The sequence below is a fragment of the Antrostomus carolinensis genome, unplaced genomic scaffold, assembly GCF_000700745.2.
Source record: "Antrostomus carolinensis isolate BGI_N321 unplaced genomic scaffold, ASM70074v2 scaffold1664, whole genome shotgun sequence".
In the NCBI taxonomy this organism is placed as follows: domain Eukaryota; kingdom Metazoa; phylum Chordata; class Aves; order Caprimulgiformes; family Caprimulgidae; genus Antrostomus; species Antrostomus carolinensis.
This window is the reverse complement of record NW_010308462.1, coordinates 544-19,790: the sequence shown is the minus strand read 5'-3', so window position 1 is coordinate 19,790 and position 19,247 is coordinate 544. Positions and strand designations below refer to the sequence as shown.

At 38.0% G+C, this 19,247-nt stretch overlaps 2 protein-coding genes across 2 annotated transcripts; one reads left to right on the top strand and one right to left on the bottom strand.

Moving 5' to 3' along the window:
* Positions 1-483: 483 nt before the first annotated feature.
* On the top strand, positions 484-7,023 carry LOC104523234 (uncharacterized). The gene is made up of 3 exons (XM_029084433.1): positions 484-631; positions 1,439-3,376; positions 6,848-7,023. Exons 1-3 carry the CDS (start codon positions 484-486, stop codon positions 7,021-7,023), a joined length of 2,262 nt encoding a protein of 753 aa, XP_028940266.1.
* Positions 7,024-13,924: 6,901 nt separating this feature from the next.
* RP9 (RP9 pre-mRNA splicing factor) lies at positions 13,925-18,608 on the bottom strand (the record flags this gene model as incomplete). The annotated part of the gene is made up of 5 exons (XM_010165754.2): positions 13,925-14,425; positions 15,779-15,840; positions 17,281-17,372; positions 17,675-17,804; positions 18,578-18,608. Coding segments are annotated over 5 exons (535 nt in total), but the record flags the coding sequence as incomplete, so codon positions are not given.
* Between the last annotated feature and the right edge of the window lie 639 nt (positions 18,609-19,247).

Genomic DNA, 19,247 nt, shown 5'->3' with positions numbered 1-19,247 from the left:
TACAACTTCCTTGGGCAACCTTCATGAAGCACCAGATTTCTGATTGTGTGAAGCCTTCTATTGCTTTTCTGTTTTCCTTTTTGAGGCAGCTGGCTGAAGGGTAGTTGACTGAAGACTATTTTTTAGTTGACTGGAATGCTACTTATATGGATGAGTACATATAAGACTGTGTTTAAGTTAGTTCCTGGTCCTGTGGTGTTAAAATGTGGTGTAAGATTGGCTTGAAGTGCTGATATTGAGAGCTGTGTACAAAAGCTTATTTAGCAAAGGAGAACTAAAATCTTTGACCTTGATACTAATATCAGTTTTCTACTTTTTGTTTGGAAGACAGTAGTTTTCTTCTGGAAAGATCTGATTTCATTGAGCTGAGAGAGGAATGTCTGCTGAATTCTGCCAGAGCCTAAAAATCTTTACGTGACACACTTTTTAAAGTGGCTAATCCTGACCATTTATCTCTTTCAGTGTTTAATAAAAAAAAGAGAAATGAATACTGCTTCAACTTCAGAAAGTGGATCATATTCCACAAACCACACCAGACCCTTTTTTTATGCACAGCCAACAGCACAACAGCCTTTTCCAAATCCATGGTACCTCAGTCATGCCTACAGTCCATACTGTGTGCCTGCTCCAGGTAAGAGCCATCTGCAGTAGCTTTGCTTAGTACTGCTGGAGTGGAGAAAACACACGTGGGTCTGTGTTAACAAGCTGCTTGGGCATTTAAGGTTGAATGAATGTCATGTTTTAAGTTGTCAAAGATCTGATTTATGAAGTGTTGGTTAAATGTGTAGCTTGTGTGCTGGAAAGCATCTGTTTCTGGAGAATGGGAACTAAGTAAAAGATTAAATAATGGTTATTGTACAGATATAAAGCTCTAGAATGTGCCTAACAATGAATATGTGTGTATATAGGAGTTCCATGCATGCAATGTAGGTATGGATAAATATAAACTTAAAAATCCACACAGAAACAATACTGTTAAATATATCTTGTAAGTATATTACAAGATTATATTATATATAATGTATATTATATTATTTACAAGATATAAATATATTTTGTAAATATATATAAGGTATACCTATGTTAACTTCTAGCTGGAGCTGTTGGTTTTTGTTTTTTTTCAAAGGCAATGCTATAGCATAGTCCATTAAATAGCAAAAAAGCACAGAAAGTGAATTGGTACATGTTCCAAGGAATAAAATCACACTCTGGTTGAAGTGTAGCTGTCCAGTCCAGATAAGCTGTTCCATTATGAGGAACTCTCTCTGGGTTTCTGTACCACATTTACCTCCAAGCATTGACACGTGGAGTGTTTTACTTACCTATGTGTCTGCTCTTTTAGCTGTCCCTGTGTATCCAAGAAATTATTAATCAGGATGACTTATTTCAGAAAGAAGATATCTTTATCTTTACCTTTTTTTTAATCCCTAATGTCTAGGTTTTCGAAGTGGAAATCCATATTTTCCATTTTATTCTGTTGCACTCCACGAGTACCCTGGATTTTTTGTTCCCCAGCATCCAATGCACGCAAGAATTAACAGAAGGCCTTATTTTAATGCTCCCCCACCTTCCCCTATGTTTTATCATGCAACAAGATTTAGACATTATAGTACCCCTGGGAAAAAAATGGAGACTAAAGAAACACAGACTGATCCTAGACAGCCTGAAAACAAGCAAAAAAAGCATCAGGATATCCGTACAGAAACGAAAGGTTGTGATGCAGGAAATATGGCCTGTGTTTCTTCTGGTATAGGTACAGAGACTGAAAGTACTTCAGAGAAACAAGATTCATCTGGATCTTCCATTGTGGTAGACAGAGAGTTTCATAACAAGAGCCCTTCCAGCTCTACACAGTATAGAAACCTTCCTACTGGAAGCTATGCCTTTGAGAAGGAAGAAGTCAGGATAGAATATGGAAATGGCTCTCCAGCTATTCAACTGTGGAAGTCCTTTAAAGAAACTATCCCTTTGTATGATGTGGCAAGTGGTAAACCAGTCCCAGAAAACATAGTGCCACGTGACTTATTTTCTGTTAGCTCATGTGAAGGGATGATATATGGCCCTCATGAAGGGGAGAAAATGGTGCCGGGAGCTTATTTAGATGACAGAAAAGCTGTTCTCACCTCAAAACAGGGTGTTGAAACTGTGCAAGAAAAAGAGGTCCAAAATAATGAAGCAAAGCTGGATGCGGAAAAGCAGGTGAATACAAGTCAAGGGGCAAAATCCCCCCCAGGTGAAACCGTGGCAGTGCAAATAGCGGAGCTGGCGAGATCTGTTGGCATAGATCAACCCGTGGTTAGACAGGATGTGGTAGTAGCCAAGAAATCTATCTCTAAAAAACCTCCAAGCTCAAAAACTTCTCAAGAAGAGCCCAGCTTTATTCAACAAGCAGGACTACTTCCATCTAGTATGGAGGTAATGAGTGACTTGAGTTTTCAGCAGAAAAAGCTGAATCTGAGCCACAGCATAACCAACGAAAGTCAAACTGATAAAAGCATTTGGTGTGACGAATCCATGGAGAAGTACGTTCCCTCTAACAGCTGGCTGGCCTGTTTGGACAGTATGGACACAAACTACAACCTTTGTTTGCCACAAAGGAAACGTCAAGGTGTACTCAGTCTTTCTTCTGATGACATGTCCTCTAGAGAGGAAGGTTCATCAATTGATAATGCCCCAGTGTCTTATTTTGTCCCTGACTATGTGCTTCAGAAAAGCACGTATACGTTCCAGAGAAGTACAGAGGGCTTAGAGAAAGAGAAAATTAAAAGTGGTGGGTCTCTTAATGAAGATGAAGTGGTAGGAAGGGAGCAGATGAATGACTTGAATGACCAAAATGTCAAAAACTCTTCAACCATGAAGATTAAAGAGGCTTCCAGTAAAGGTAGAAAGCTGGGAGCCCTTCCTAGATCTTCTAGTCGGAAAAAAATCAATTCTCTCAAGAAAAAAGCAGCTAAGAGTTTGTCAGAAGTTGAGGACTCTGAGGAATACTCTGTGAGGGGAGAAGAGGAGGCTGAAGATGGAGAGGATGAGGAGGATGAGGATGACGATGACATGGATGAAATTGAATATTTCTTTCATGAAGCCACTCCATATGGAATCTGGACACCTAGTAAAGGAAGTTTCTACCAAGTGGGTCAGAGGGTGTTTTGGAAACCACCTAAAAATGCTATACCAGCTCAATTAATTAGCTGGCCTCCTCAAGAGAAAATAAAAACTAGGAGTGGGCTTGCTGAAAACATTGGTGTGGTTTACAAGCCAAAGGAGAAAGAACAAGGTGAGGTTGTGTACAGTGACTACGGGTGTTATGGAAGGAAGAGGCCTACGGCAAGAAGAGAAGGACTTGAACACCAGCGAATGCTACGGAAGTTTTTGGGAGGTAAGCTAATTGCTGAGGACAAAGTGCTGCTGCATATAACACACAAAGAACACCTAGTTGTAGCTGCAAATTGTAGTTTGAATAGCCAGAAGTACTGTAGAATATTTATTTTGAGACAGAGGGAGTTTGCTGTGATTTTTATTTGTATTTTTTTTTACCCACTGCATGAGGATTCTTCATCTTCACAACCAGCAGAGAATTCTGCAGAAACTCTGCAGAACTCTAACTCTAACTTTGAGTTAGATTGGATATACTTTTTCATTTGAAAAGCTTAAGGTCATTTGAACTACACATTTACCATTGTTTAATATCTTGGAAACTTGGTATTTAAATTTACACAACTGTTCTGTCCCTCCCATCACAGACCCATGTTAGGGGGATTAATGTCATGAGGATGGAGCCAGGCTCTTCTCAGTGATGCCCAACAATAGGACAAGAGGCAATGGGTGTGAGCTGGAACACAGGAGGTTCCGCTTAAACTTGAGAAGAAACTTCTTTACAGTGAGGATAACAGAGCACTGGGACAGGCTGCCCAGGGAGGTTGTGGAGTCTCCTTCTCTGGAGACATTCAAAACCTGCCTGGACACCTTCCTGTGTAATTTCCTTTAGGTTCCTGCTCCAGCAGGGGGATTGGACTAGATGGTCTTTTGAGGTCCCTTCTAATCCCTAATATTCTGTGATTCTGTGAAGTTAATTATAATCTGGTGGCCATACCCTGTGTAACTTCTCTGCAGAACAGGAGTCAAACCATTTGTTTAATTGTAGCTGCTGTTCTCTTGCTGCTAACAGCAGCAGATTTGCTGTATTTTCATAAAATTAGTGTGAAACTGTATTAAACTTGATCTGGAAAAGAACCTTCTATTTACCTAAAGGCAGATATTGGTAGGAATTGGATTAATCTGAACTGAGAATAAGCAGAGTTATCAGTCAGGGTTCATAACTGGTACTTCAGGAAGTGGCTGCTGTTTAGTGCAGTCTTGTATTGTGAAAGGTACATAAACCAGGGTGATGAACTTCTGGTAACAGGCCTTATGTTCTCAAACTTGATTTTCTTTCTATAAAATCTGTAGATTTAAAGCAGCTTGTAATTTTTGTCAAGTATGGTCTCCAGAAAACTGGTTTTTATTATAACAGTTAGATTCAGTAGCTAGCTCTGCATTCTGACTTGTGGATCAAACAATACATTAACTTCAGCAAAACTAACTACTGACCTTAAATCAACTTTTTTTTTCTAATTAGGAAGGCTGTTAAGAGAGAACATGGGGATATCATCTGAAGACTATTGGATTAGAAGTGGTGCTAAACCCAAATTTACCAGCCAAATTCATGGTAGCCTCTCACCCCCAGCCAAGAGCAAAGAACAAGGTACAACTTATTTCCTCCATGTATTTCTGTTTTTAAGGAACATTCAAAAGGACATGATACAAAACACAAGCTTGTTATATTTGGATAAGATTTGAACATCACAAAAGTAATTCTCATTGCTCTGATATTGATAAGCTGCCTGTCAGTCAGTACATTTTGAAGTATATTTGTATCCTTAAACATATAAATAAGGATGCATTATACTTTTTTAAAGGTACAATGGGAAATCAAAGCATCAAATGCTTTGTGGCCAAGCAAAGCCCTTATTTGTGCAAAGTTGCTACTGCCATGAACTGTAATATTAATTTTTTACCCAGATAATGCTTCTCTTGAGTGCAAGTAGTTCCTAATCTTGATGAGTAGAACACATAGAATCGTAGAATGGTTTGGGTTGGAAGGGACCTTAAAGATCATCCAGTTCCAACCTCCCTGCCATCAGCAGGGACACCTTCCACTAGACCAGGTTGCTCAAAGCCTCATCCAACCTGGCCTCGAACACTTCCAGGGAGGAGCAGCCACAGCTTCTCTGGGCAACCTGGGCCAGTGTCTCACCACCCTCACAGTGAAGAATTGCTTCCTATTACCTGATCTAAACCTCCCCTCTTCCAGTTTAAAGCCATATAGGAAGTCATGTGTGATAGCTACGTGGTCCATGCTAGTTTCTCTGGATGTTGAGAGAAACTGAGCAGTTTCTAACAGGCCTGACAGTTGCACCACTACTGCTAAAGGATGTGTGAGCATAAATCATCTTGATGTGGTTAAGGAAACAATGAACAAATCAAAGTTATTCTAACAAAGTAAAATGTTAGATAGTTTCTGTATCTTTCCTCCCTGAAGCAGAATGTTTTTTCTTTACAATTAAGGCTTAGTTGGAGTTCAGCTCTGCTTCTAGATGTAACTTGAGGGTGTTTCTCAGTGTAAGTGCTGTTGGAACAAGTATAGAATTTGCTGTAGTCAGAGTATTACTACTCTCCTGGCTTATGTGCTTTCAAGTATCACACGATCAGTCTATCAAGTGATGGAGTGTGAAGTTATTTTCAGAACAGACTGACTTATCTTCTCTTCAGTGGCAATATGCACCAGGTTTCCTGTATCATTAGCCCAGTAGATTTCTCTTTAGAGTCTGTTTCTTAGAGTTCTCTCTGCATTGCTTTCCTGCTTGAGCTTGTTGCAGTTTGGGATTTGCCTTCTGCACTGGAGGCTTTCTATCCTTTCTATCCACTGACTTCTTGAAAGTGTTGTGGGTTTTTATGCTAGCCTGCTCTATAAAAGTTGAAGAGCCTTTACTTCAGCAACACCTTTCTTGGCACCTTACAATAATTCATAAAAATAATATCATTCTAAAATTTTGTTACCTTTAACTTTCCACATGTCCCTTCTATCTCAATCTAAAATCATAGATGGATGTTTGGCCTTTGTGTTACTCCCTGCTTCTTCTTCCTCCTTTTCCAGCTTGTGTAGTTTAAAGAAGCTATCACATTTGGTATTAGGAAGCAGGAACTACTTTCTTAATGCTGTTTATGCTAATGGATGCCTCAGAAATGCCAGTAAAATTACATCCTTTTTAAAATGTCACTTATTTTAGGAGTGGTTTCTTCAAATGAATCTGAAATTTAAGTGCCTTGCAAGTAAGGGGGTTTGGCTAAACAAGACATGTTGCTTTAGCAGTAATATCATATGCTAAATTTGACTTTTTGAACTATGTGCCTGTAGTACATAACAAGTTTGAAGAATTGAGGGTTTTTTTAAAGACAATGGGTGTGTTGGGTGACTTGGACAGTTAACAACTAGTCCTGAACATTTGAAAAGTGAACTAGAGCAGAATTAGCCAACTCCCACTGAGGTTTTTTTTGGCCACATTAACACCTATCCAAGTTATGACCTGAAATACAATGCATCCAGAATTACTGTTAGATAGTGATTAAAAACTGTAGACACAAGACTGTTGCTTGACATATGTAGTGTCTGTTTTATCTGCCACTAAAACGAGCACATAGAGGGAAGGGAGAAAGAGGAACACCACAAAGCAGTAGGAAAAAGTCAAGCTTAAATTTGCTCTAAGGTTCTGATTTGGAGAGATAACACCAGTTGTATTTTGCTCTTTAGGATGCCCACCTTTGGTTAAACCAAAGAAGAAAAGAATAGGCAAGCCACCTTCAAAGCGCAGAGACACGAGATGTGAGGTGGAAGAAGCAGAGGTGTGGGAGATGCCCAAAAGCAGTGTACGCAAAGGTCGGTGTGCAGTGACAAGCTATGAAAATGACTGGGACAAGTATTTTTAATTACCATCTCAGGAACTAATGGTTTTCAGTTTGAAATGCAAGGATATTGGATAGCTTGTGAAACAGTGAATGCCACATCTGCAGAGAAGATGAGGAAAAAACAAGCTAAATTTTGAATGTTTGTTTACTCACTTTGCTATGAATACTGTTGTAGCTTTGACCAGGTTAAGTTCTTTTTCTGTCTTTAAAGGAAAGAACAGGGGTGAGGAGGGAAAAATAAAATCACCAAACACTACTGTTTTAGTCTAATTGTTCTACTAACTCTTTAAAATGTTTGTGTCACTTTGCAGTATATCCTTTTCTTTAAGCTACAGCTCTGTCTCAGTCAAAATACTGTCATTTGATACAACACAAATGCATATAGGTAACTTTTAAGAACTTCAACTTTATGGACTAGGAACTTCTTTCTACTTTGGAGGAAGATGGGGAAAATAATGGAGGGGAAAGTCCCATTAAGGAGGTTCAATAACAAATATGCTTTTTTGCATTTGTGGGAGAGTCTGAAAAGGTTAACTAAAAAGAATCAGAACATACAAGAAGCTACCTAAAAGATCAGAGTTCTGTCTGGAAAAGAACAATCTGGTGTGGTGGAGCTAACTTGAATATTCAGTCAGTTAAGGACTGTATCTTTCTCATATTAAATATTCTATGTATTTGCAAGGTTGGAAACAGAAACTTTGACTAAAGCATCTTATTAGTCAAGGTTGGTAACAGTACTGAAGTCAGATTATTTAAACATCAGTGTTAAACCTTTAATTGTTGATCCTTTTTAGTAAAAGCATTGAGAAAACTTGCATAATCCCAAAACACTTCTTGTATTGGACCCAGAAATAGTTGGTATTTCTTGCATTCAACAGTGTAGTTACAAGAGCATACTGAAAAGATGCTATGAGTTTGATATGGAACTCTTTTCTATCTGTTACACTGGGACATTCTGCAGTTGACAACATCATTCCTGCAGAATCTATCCTTGCTGGCAAGTTGAGTACATAGTTCTAATATCAACCACCAGTGTCCTCTCCTGCAATAGGAAGAGGCAGCCACTGATGTCTAGTCTTTCTTTAGAAGCAGATTAACATACATTATCTGGAGGGAGAATGCATACCTTAAATCTCTTTTTTTATTTCTTTAGGGTGTGGAACAAGAAGGTCCCTCTCTAAGAGAAGATAACTGCAAATAATGGGGCAGGAGGGAAAAAAGATGTATCAGAGGTTTGCATAAATTCAAAAGTCAATTATTATTCTCTAGTAAATTTTGTAAATTGCCATGCACTCTTAAAGGGTAAGAAGCACTTGTAAAGACTGAGGACACTATTAGAATGGCAATAAATATTTAACACTGAACTCACCTTTTTACAACTAGCACATCCACTATTTAAATAATAAATTTAATAGAATTGCACTTTGAGACTTCTTGTATTCCATCTACACATGGAAGCAAAAAAGCTTCTGGTAGGGTTGTATGTGCCTCAATGGTATTGGAGCATTCCCATTTACTGCTGCCCTGTTCTTAAACTCTGCAGGGCTGTGAAGCCCATCAGTGTCACCTCAGTCAGTCTGTCCATATGATGTGGATGTAGGTACAAGATTCTCTTCCATCAGCTGGATTTTTGGCTGGATTTGTTTTTGTTAAAGTGTAAAGGCATACAGTTAAAGCTGTAACAAGTCACGTACTGTCTTGAAATTTCAGCCCAGTGCCTCTTATATTACTCTCCTCAAATGTGTTATGGAGGACTGAAACTAAAGCATTGAGTTGATTTGATGCTTCCCTCTCCTCCCTTTCTTTTTCTGTGGAGACTTTTGAGTCCGCTATGGAGACCTTGATCTGGAGAGATGGACTTTGAAGGTGCAACAAAAGTTTTTACAACACTGGTGTGCCCTGTTCCCTGACTTCTTACAACTTCTATACCAGTTGATACTGTCCTTGGCAACTCACTACAGAAAAGTCTCTTTACAGAACTAAGATGATAAAACTAGGTCTTTGCTGAGCTATCTTTTGAGTAATGGAAATAGTGACCTAGATGAGGTAGATAGTCCAAAAACGTGTCACCTTTTTCATGTCTATGAAAGCTAGTGTCACCATGTGAGAAGAATAAACATGATGCTGCTATTCTTGGATGATTCCCAAATAAAGTGATAGTGTGAGTAAAAAAGATAGGGAAACTAAAAATACAATTTTTTTCTGTAATAAGGGGTGGGGTAAACAGCCAGGACTTCTGCTTCCTGTTCCAATGTTCTTCTGTCTGTGCCCTACAGGAACCTACATGGATAACAGTAGCATTTCCTGTGACTGCATTCAAGTTTTGTGCCTACCTCTTACCAGTGTGACCTGTAACTGAGGTTATGCTGTTTTCACTCTGTGAGGAGTATTGAGGTTTCCCTACCCAATTAATCCTTGATCTATTATTTTTAATAGCACTTGCTTTCTTGTTAAAGAGCAATAGCCTTCACCTGAAGCTGTTATGGGAAAAGGATCCATGTTAACACTGTGAAGCCAAGTTTTTATTTCCTCTCTACCCTAAACACTGCAACAAAATAAGGAGTACAATTTCTTATCTGGCTTTTGTGCTACACAAAACCTCTATTCCATCAGAACATCAAGGGGTAAAATGAGGGAGAAAATTATTTCAAGCATGGAGCTTTTTAATACTCTGGAAAATACAGAACTGCTGCTTTTGGATATCTAATATAGGAATCTGCTCCTCTTAGAGGGGGACAAACTTTATTCTGATGGGAAGAACGGGTGCTAGAATCTCTTCAACTGAAGACTACAAGTGATGAGGAGTAACTGACAAAATTACAAGAGTAATCCTCAGGTATAACTGAAACCTCTTTGGTAAGGATTGACTTTATTTTTTCCCTGAACTTGACTGTAGCTCTGGGATTGAACACTAAGCCAGTTCTGCTGACAGACTTAACTGTTTGTGTTTTACTGCTTGTCTGATAAAGGAATATTCATGACTTCACAGTTAAATGAATTCTTCGCTCTTATTTTTGGGAATGGCTCATATTTCACAGGTATTCCCAAGATCATACCAGTCATGCTTTCACAGGTCTTGCACTAGTCAGTGATTTCTAACCACATCTGGGTAGAAGCAATTTAGGGCTGGGTGATGCTTGCATGAGGGAGTAGCAGTAGGAGTGTTTAGACAGCTCTCTGTCTGAAAACAAATGCTATTTTAAACTAATTGCTGAAAACCTCGTAGTGTGTCCATGCTATGGATCCACACCAATGCTAAAAGTATGCATGAATGTTCTAGTGCTCCAGAAATACTTCTTAGATAGTGTTACATGTGGTCTACTCTGCTCTGACAGGACTAGTCCTGTGACCTTAAAACTAAATCTTCTACTTGGCTTTTTCTTTACTTAGCAGCATAGACAATTTGTGGATTGCATCTTAAGTCAGCTGGCTTACAACTGTATTTAATGTTCCAGTGGGTGAAATGGCTGTGCTTCAGAAAGGTTGTGAAGTACAAACTGCACTTTAAAAGGCTGTGAATCAAAGTCCAGGCTCTTTTTATTCAGCCAGGAAACTAGTCATAGTGATATTTGTGACTTAATTTTTTAACAGATGCATATACATGTCAACTTTTGTTACCACTGAAGCCAGACTGTCCAGTAATGAGTAACTGCAGCGCTGGCAGTACTACGAGCTTGTAACTGTAGCAGTAGTAAACTGCCTTTGAAGTTTTCACATGATTCCTGCAGCATCTTCTGAAGGGCAGCTGAAGGATTTATTTGCTGCTTGGCACAGCAGTAACAAACCTTAGAGGCCTCTGAGACTGCCATAGTGGGAGCTTTGTTTGGACAGACTTGCTGTCTGTGACTCAGAATTTCTAAATCATTATTTGTAGCTAACTAAAACCTCAGTTGCAAAGTGGTTGTGGTGTAATCACTGAAGTGGAGATGGGGTTATGTTGGCTTGTTAATGTTCAATTTGGTAGCATCTGTGTGGTGTAAAGCTTTCTTTTTTTTTTTTTTACAATGTTCTGTTTTCTGCCTTATGTTGGAAAAGATGAATTACAGGTCTTTCTATTAAAACAATGAAAGGCCAGAGGCAATGATAAAAACCATTGCATGCTAACTGTAGGCATACCAAGGAAAAACAAAAGCACTGTTAAAAATCCTCAGATTCCCCTGACTCACTGCCACCAGCCATCTTAGTTAACCAGACTATAAACCCCAAGTAATTTTTATCACTGAAGAAATAAGACAGCTGTCAGTATTTTTGCTGAAGTAATCTTTCTGAGAAGAATGGTTCAGAGTTTTAAGACAAACAGACCTGGGAGCTGAAGATCTGTGAAGCTGTATTGCCTATGTGGTATCTTGTAGCTGCATTTCACACTTAGATTCATGGGACTATACAATTATGCTATTACCACCACTCAGGCTTCAACAGAACTTTCAAATAGAAATATATATGTCTACAAAGAAGGGAAGGATTGCTAAGAAACAACAAAAAAAATTGGTTTTTTGAACAAAACCATAAATAGTTCAATGGTTAAGATGTAAAAAATAAGGCTCACTAGTCTTTTAAGACTATAGCTTTCTATCCTGCTTTCTGGGTTTACTTCTACATAGAATTATTTTCCATTAAAATAAACGGGTGTTGGTATTTATTTCTAGTCTACATATTTCTAAAAGTCCTAGAATATCTTAAATGCCAGCTTTGGCACTGTTTAAAATGTTAAATCCTTAAATGAATTGTGCTTCTCAGCATTCTACCACTGGCTGCCAGTCAGCAATACTCAATCTTATTCTCTTGAAACTGTTAGAAGCAATTTCAAAATTAAAGCTGCTTTTATGAGTTTCAGTAGAGAACTACCGAAATCTTTATGTATGGGATATGATAGAGATCTATAAAACTGGTAATGATATGGGGAAAATTAATAGGAATTGGTTGTTCACATGCCTTCCACTAACAATAACTAGGGTGGGTGTGAAATGTAAATAGTAGGGAGCAATTTGAAAGCAAATGATGTTTCTTCACTAATTATTAATTGATCTCTGGAGTTCCTTGCTGAAGGAAATTGTGAAGCTTACAAGAAGTGACTGGATATAAGGAGGAAAAAAAAAATCCAAGGCTACTACATACTAAAATATAACCTATGGTTCAAAGTACCTGCACTACAAGTAGCAGAGGCTGAGACAGCATTTTGGTGAAATAACAGAAATAACACTACTAGAGTTCGCACTGCTCTGTGTTTGCATCCACTATTGACAACAGTAGAAAAAGATACTGGGCTAAACAGACCTTTAGTCTGGTATAGAACAGTGATCTGGTAACTCCAAATAAACTTTTAAATTGCAGTTGATGTAAGTTAGAGAATGGTCTTTTAAAGTATTTTTCTTTATTGTCCAAATAGTAAACCTTGGTAGGTAAAATGGGAGGGACCCATTAACAAGAAATGGGATGATAATCTCCTCATGCTATTTCAGCTGTTAAATATTTTTCTAGTGAAAGAGACAGGAGCTCTGAATTTGTTGATGATAATGCTGATACAGTTAACTATCAGGAGTTGCCAGGAAATCTCATCACAGGGATATCTGCTAAATAATACTGGAGGATAAAACACAACTCCACAGTCAAGCTCTGGGAATATGAGAAATAATCTTTTTGTAAGTAGGCCTTGACTATCTTGTTTTTCCCCAGAACATATTGTGAAGGGCTGGCAAGAAGTGGGGGTTTATTTTTACTAAATGACTCTTAGACAAGTAGGAGGGAAAAAATGCATTTTAATGTGTACTTTCTCCTGTCCTCTTTTCAAAAGCTCTCAGCAGGGGGGAAAGAAGTCTTAAATGCATTTTAGTCTGTGGTTTCTTGATTTCACTGTTAATTCTCACTCTACTAATGTTAGAGCTTTATCACGTTGGGTTTTTTTTAAATATAAGCATAAGCACAGAGATTAATTTCTATGTAAATCCTTCATCCTTTCAAAGCAAATGTATTCTTTTTCCTTTTGCAGAGTACCAATATACGTCATGTAGGTCCTCAAATCACAGCTTTGTACCTTGATGTTTCAAGGAGAGATGCGTACTCTAATGCAGTTTAATTTTATAGCTATCTCAATCTTTCTAGTCAAGTCTGCCTTGCAAGATTATTTAAAAGAGTGGTCAGTCCACAAGGTCAATTCAGTACACAAAACATTCCCTTCTTCCTGCTTACAAGTTCTTTCCTGCTGTGCTGTGGCTTAAATGAATATAGTTAAAAGCCATTCTGAAAGCCTTAATAATTTATATTCTTGTGGGATGATTCATAAAATGACTACATAAAATAATTCTAGTAAACATCAAAAAGTTGGGAGTTTATTTCCCTGAGCCTTTTTAAAAGGAAAAAAACCCCTCCAGTGTATCAAAGCAACTGATACTGAAGTGTAGGTAGAAATCAATCTTTTTAATTTCTAACATGAAAACCTCCACTTTTAAATAACTAAACCCACTACCTCTTTACAATGAAGTTGAATATCATCCTCCCCCTTGGCTCCCACTCCTGTGGTTTGGACAACACTAGCTATTGCAGAACTGTGCGTATTAACAATGATGATGCTGAGATTTTGCTACACACACACAAAACCCCTCAAGTCTTGCTGACACTGCGGTTTTGTCTTAAAGTAAATCCCCTTGATCAACTTTTTTCCGCCTTCAGCAGTGTTCTTTATTTCCCTAGCTGCCAGTACAATGAACTTCAGCATATAGGCAGTATGCAGAGAAAAAAGAAATACAGTACAACCTGGTTATTGTAAGCACTGTGAGAGAACTGTCAGTGCTCTGCAGTCCTGCTACAATGAGGCATTGTAGATAACACAATAACTTCATGGAGAAAAGACACTTTAAGGGACAGTCTGCTGAATTCTGCAGCTTTGCTGGCGATACCTTAGCAGTCACTGCTTTCTGCTGCGAGTCACATGTGGCAACACAGAGGCCAAATCTGACCAAGACGGATGATCCTTAGCACAGGTTTTACAGTACAAAGATATGGCTGAGCATTGTTTAACGCAGCTCTCTTCTTTCTGTCTGCACCCCTGCAGGGACAGAAGAGGACAGCCAGTGTAGGATGCCTTACATGTCCATTTGTATATTCTGAGTTTAATAAAGCCCTTTCTGGTGGTTTCTTCCTCATTCTTTGGATCTTTCCTTGCAGTTCACAAGTAGAGGTCAATGAGCATGCAGCAGGTGATTGCTGTCAGTCAGAGTCCGACTTCTCATTAGATTTAGATGATTTATGCTTTCTCTTTTTCTTCTTCTTCTTTTCTTTTTTTTTCTTTTCCTTCTTTCTCTTTTTCTTCTTGTGTTTATCTCTACATTCCGAGGAAGTGGAGCTGCTGCTATCTTCATCATCCTCATCACTGCTATCATCATCTTCTGAGGTAGAGTCCTCCAGGAGTTGCTTCAGTTGTTGTATCCTGAGTTTAAAAAATGTGAATGAGAATCTTTTCTAGCTTTCCTCTACCTGTGATAATTTATTCTAGCTTTCATCCATTTCCTTCCCAGTTTAAGAAATGGAAGCTGCATGCAAAGGGCAGGGGAACATTTTTTCTTCTGCTGAATTACACTCCTGTTAGAGTCTTCACAGCCTGCTAAAAGCAACCCCTTTGAGATGAGCAAACGATCTGTCCTCAGGGACTTCCCATCCCATGGGCTATCAAAGGCAGACAAACTTACTGGCCAGTATTTATGTGTGCAAAATAATGAGGCAGCAGGTATCACCAGACCACCTAAGAAGTTCTGTGCTTATCCTTACACAGATGCATGTTGGGATTATGATGTTATGAAATTCACTGTCTTGCTGATACAGTGATGATGTCAGTGAAGCTGACAGAGTAGACTCCACTCTGCGGAGGTATTTTTGACAGGCACTCTGCCTTGGCACTTTCATGGATTATTGGCAAATGGGGATAAAATATTTGCTTATTTTATTGTTCTCTTCAGTATCCTCTCCAAGGACTTGTTTGTTGGGTTTTTTTTAAAAAAAAAACCACCTGCAGCAGCAATATTAGTTTATGGGCTACCTACAGTTTGTTCAGTTATCTCCTTGATGCAGTTCAAGTAAGAAAGCATTAAAGAACTCTGCTGCTTTATGTATTGAATAATGAACCCACATGAGGAACATCAGGTGCCTAGAACTAGCTTTCTAAATCCACCCTTTCAGGTCTAGTGAAGGCACTTTGATGTACCAAATTTTAGAAAACATTTCAGTGAAGTCAGTGAAAGGAAAAAAAAAACAAAATACACAACTAGTTTTTAGGCCTAAACCAAACCTAAACTCAACTACCTGAATATTATGGCATAAATGAATATGACACAGCTTTAAGCTTTGTTTTGGGTAAAAATATAAAGCTAATTGAATTAAAGAGGTAGGAAGTATTACTGAGTGATTCCTGAGAAAGTCGAAATGCATTAGTGTCTGCCAACATAAAGAAACTGCTATTGAAAAAAATGTTCTGAGCTGGTAAGGGAACTGTCCCTGTTTTTATCTGAGACAGAGCTGGGTTTCTTTTTAGTAGCTAGAATAGCACTGTATTTTGGTTTCAGCAACAAAATGAACACACTGGTATGTTATCAGCGTTTTTCTCCTAATAAATCCGATGCTAAAACCAGAACCCAGCGCTGTTCCAGCTACTAAAAAGAAACCCAGCTCTGTCTCAGCTAAAAACCAGGACAGTAGCTTATATAAACATTTCACCTATACATTAGTATCGTGTTATCAAAATGAGAAACAAATTGAAAAATGCAGTTTACTCCAGAAACATACTTACCTCATTTCTTTTTCATGACGTTTATTTTCCCTTATTATATCGTACATTGGATCTTCATGTGCCTTTGAAGTGAAAAGCAGAAAATCCAGTGTTGGTAAAGAAAAATATTTATAACTGTTGTAATTTTTTTAAAAAATTAAAACTAAAGCAACCCAGTGCAAGAGGCTTTTATCAAAAGAAGACAGACATTTAACAAGCTCTTAATTCACAAGTAAACTTTCAGACTTAACATCATGAATCTGAACTGTTTTGTTTTTTTTTTTACTTTAGGAAAAGTTTATCTAGCTACCTCACCAATGAAGGGGACTCTCCTTAGGTGTACTACCTCTCTCCCTCTCCAGTCCCAGTTAACTATGAGAAATCCATACATATACTGTAGGGATAGCTAGACATAGAAGGAATATTCAAATTCAAAACAATGAGCTGTACCCTTATAGCATTTTTAAAACACTTGGATACAAACACACAGGAATATGGGAGCAAGGAATATAAGACAAATGGAGAATTAAGTTGGAATTGTCCTAAAATGCTAACCATTATTGGTTCTTAAATCACTTATTTTTAAATTAAACAGGCATTACCACAAAAGATTGTTGTGAAGGAAGACAGTAAATAAACTCTGCAGATATTTAAGGCGAGTTTGTGCCGTGCAAGAATGCAGCAAAAAAGATGGGGTGATCATTTCTGTTGGAAGATTCAGCAAATAAATTCAACAGACCGGGAGATACCAGATGCTGACCAGAGGTGAGAATTTAAATGTTAGTAGCAAATAAAAGATGTTGGGAATGCACCATGAAGGGCTTTGGACAAATGAAGAATATGAGGAAAAATGAAGAATAGAGGCAATCTGGTCATGGAAGCAGGCTACAAATACTCCTTGCAGTAGCATTCTGGTTGGACAGAATAAGTCCAAATTGCATTTTTCAAGGATAGAAATGAGGACATGAGAGACAAAGGGATGAGAGCTTGAAATCGAGTGTAACGATGCAGAGCAACAGGCAGAGTCAAAGAGGTCACGGAGAAAGAATCTGCGGAAGGGAGATGTAGCCTCATGTAGCCAGAGATCAGACTTGTAGACAATGACTGGATTACAGACCTAGACAACAGGCTTCATGATGTGGTTGTTCACAGTGAGAGCGGAAGGCTTGAAGCAGCTGTAATGTGGGCAGCTCAAGCTTGACTAAACATTTTTTGTCACGTTGATATTTTAATCACAAAACCTGAATGTAATGGTTGAAACAGGTTCTTGAAGATTTCCAATTTAAATGTCAAAATTACTAATTTTCCTCTCGAAGAGTAGATTTTTCTGCAAAGAAGTCAAACATCCAACCACATCTGTAGCTTTTTCTTTATTGGGAGATTTTCGGCATCTATATTATACTAGAGACAGAGGAAAAGTCCTTAGTAAAGCAACATCTAAGGGGTTCTTCTCTTCACTTGCAAGATTATGCATCATCAATATTAAAAAATACAAGCAATAATACTACAGTATTTGTACTCACTACTCGAAATTGTTCCAGTTTCTGATTGCCTTTAATAAAGAAGGGGCATTCTTTATCTCCTGTTCTGTGTCCGTAACGTTTACACCTCCAACCTTTAAAAAAAACAAGCAGCAGTGAATTACAAGATCACAAGAAGAAAAAAAATAAATAAATTTTGCAAAATATTTTCAATTTGTTAGAACAAACAAGAGAGATACAAGTATGATGTTGATAAATGTAACGTCCATAAAATGCAAGGCTATTACAGCCTTCGAGATCCTGCTTGCTTTTATATCATTATGATGCCAATCTACCTGGACCTTGTCATCCGTCCCCCAGACAATTCTGCCCTCCCCCAGAGTAAATGGATGGCTATGGGAAGGTCCAATGGCATCTGGAATATTTTCAGCCTTACACTGCATGACTTTGACTTCTTTTCCCAAAGGCATCCACAGCCCTTTTGTTGGGGCATGTGCCAGGAATTCTCGTGCGCTTTCATTGCCTGGTACATCAGGTATGCAGTCTTCTGGTTTTGTTTCATTCTCCTATGGAAAAAAAAAAGATAAGGATAATAAAATCACATATTTTTAACTCTGTGAACATTAATACTCCACGTTTGCAGGCCTTCACTTAATACAGAACCTATTTCCCCTGTAACATTTGTTTTTCTTGTAACACATAACTGATCCAAAATACCTGACTTTTGTAACAGCATTAAGTAATTTGCTTTTTCCCTCACTCTTGAATTTTTCAGTCTGAACTTTATTGCCATATTAATTCCATTCCTTCCCATTTATCTTAGTAACTTATTTTTAAAAATAATACAAATAAGACCAGACAAGCAGAGACTTCTTTCCCCTCTCCCTGCTAACAAGACATAACAATTAAATACAGCCTTTACAATACAGAGCAGTATTTTTTAGGTTAAAAGCACTAGATCATGGCTCAGGTATATAAATTTGGCAAAAGCAATTATCATGATGAAAGGAAAATATTTTTACACAATTATTTGAGAATAAACAATGGAGAAAAGATGTCATTCAAACTGCTTCCCCATAAATGACTATTAAATACTGCATTAAGTGTGCGTGCTAAGAGGTGATGAAAGAACTGGTATCATCCTGTCTGATTCTGGGCATTTCACTCTGGATTTGCCAAGTCAAAGATGTTGCTAACTGAGGAGCTCTTAGTTCTCCCCTGGAAACGCCTATTTCTCTCTGAAATTTATATAGGTAATGTAGACACTCAAGTGGTTAAAAGACAGTTGTGTGAAAAATCCCTCTTGAAGCTAAAAATTTACTGCAATATATTTACCAACCTTAATTAACCCTGGGGGAGGTCTCTCGTAGCTGAAAAGCAACAGAAATATTGTTACTCCACAGCTTAGCACAAACAAATTGCAAAAGTACAATATTTCAATGGCACAAAGTTGAAAGCTTCACATTTTCCCTTAAATTTTACTCAATCAATCAATCAATCATCAGGAACTGTAGCAGAACATGGATGCAAGCAGACTGAGCCACCCTTCAGATTCATTTTCTTGTGGGGGGACAACTACTTTAATCGTACCGCGTTACAGGGATGTGTGGTGCATCCAGCTTAGCTTCAGTTACCGTAAATGCACAATTCTCTCCTCTTTTTCTGTAGCACCCCTCCTTCAAGATCTCACTGATCCAAATTTCTTTACTCCAGCACTGATGAATCTGGAGTCAGCTGAAAATGTCAAGTCAGATTATTTCTTACATCTAGCTTTGTCAGCCAAATCTAGCATATAATAATAATCATCATCATCATCATAAATAATAAATAATAATAATTTCATCTTCTGTGTATTAAACCCAAAGACAGAACATCATCATCATCATAAATAATAATAATAATAATTTCATCTTCTTCTGTCTATTAAACCTAAAGACAGAACCTTAATGACCAGAGTACCATCTTTCCTGCAGCATTTCTCTGGCGTTAGTAGTAAATATAAAATTTAT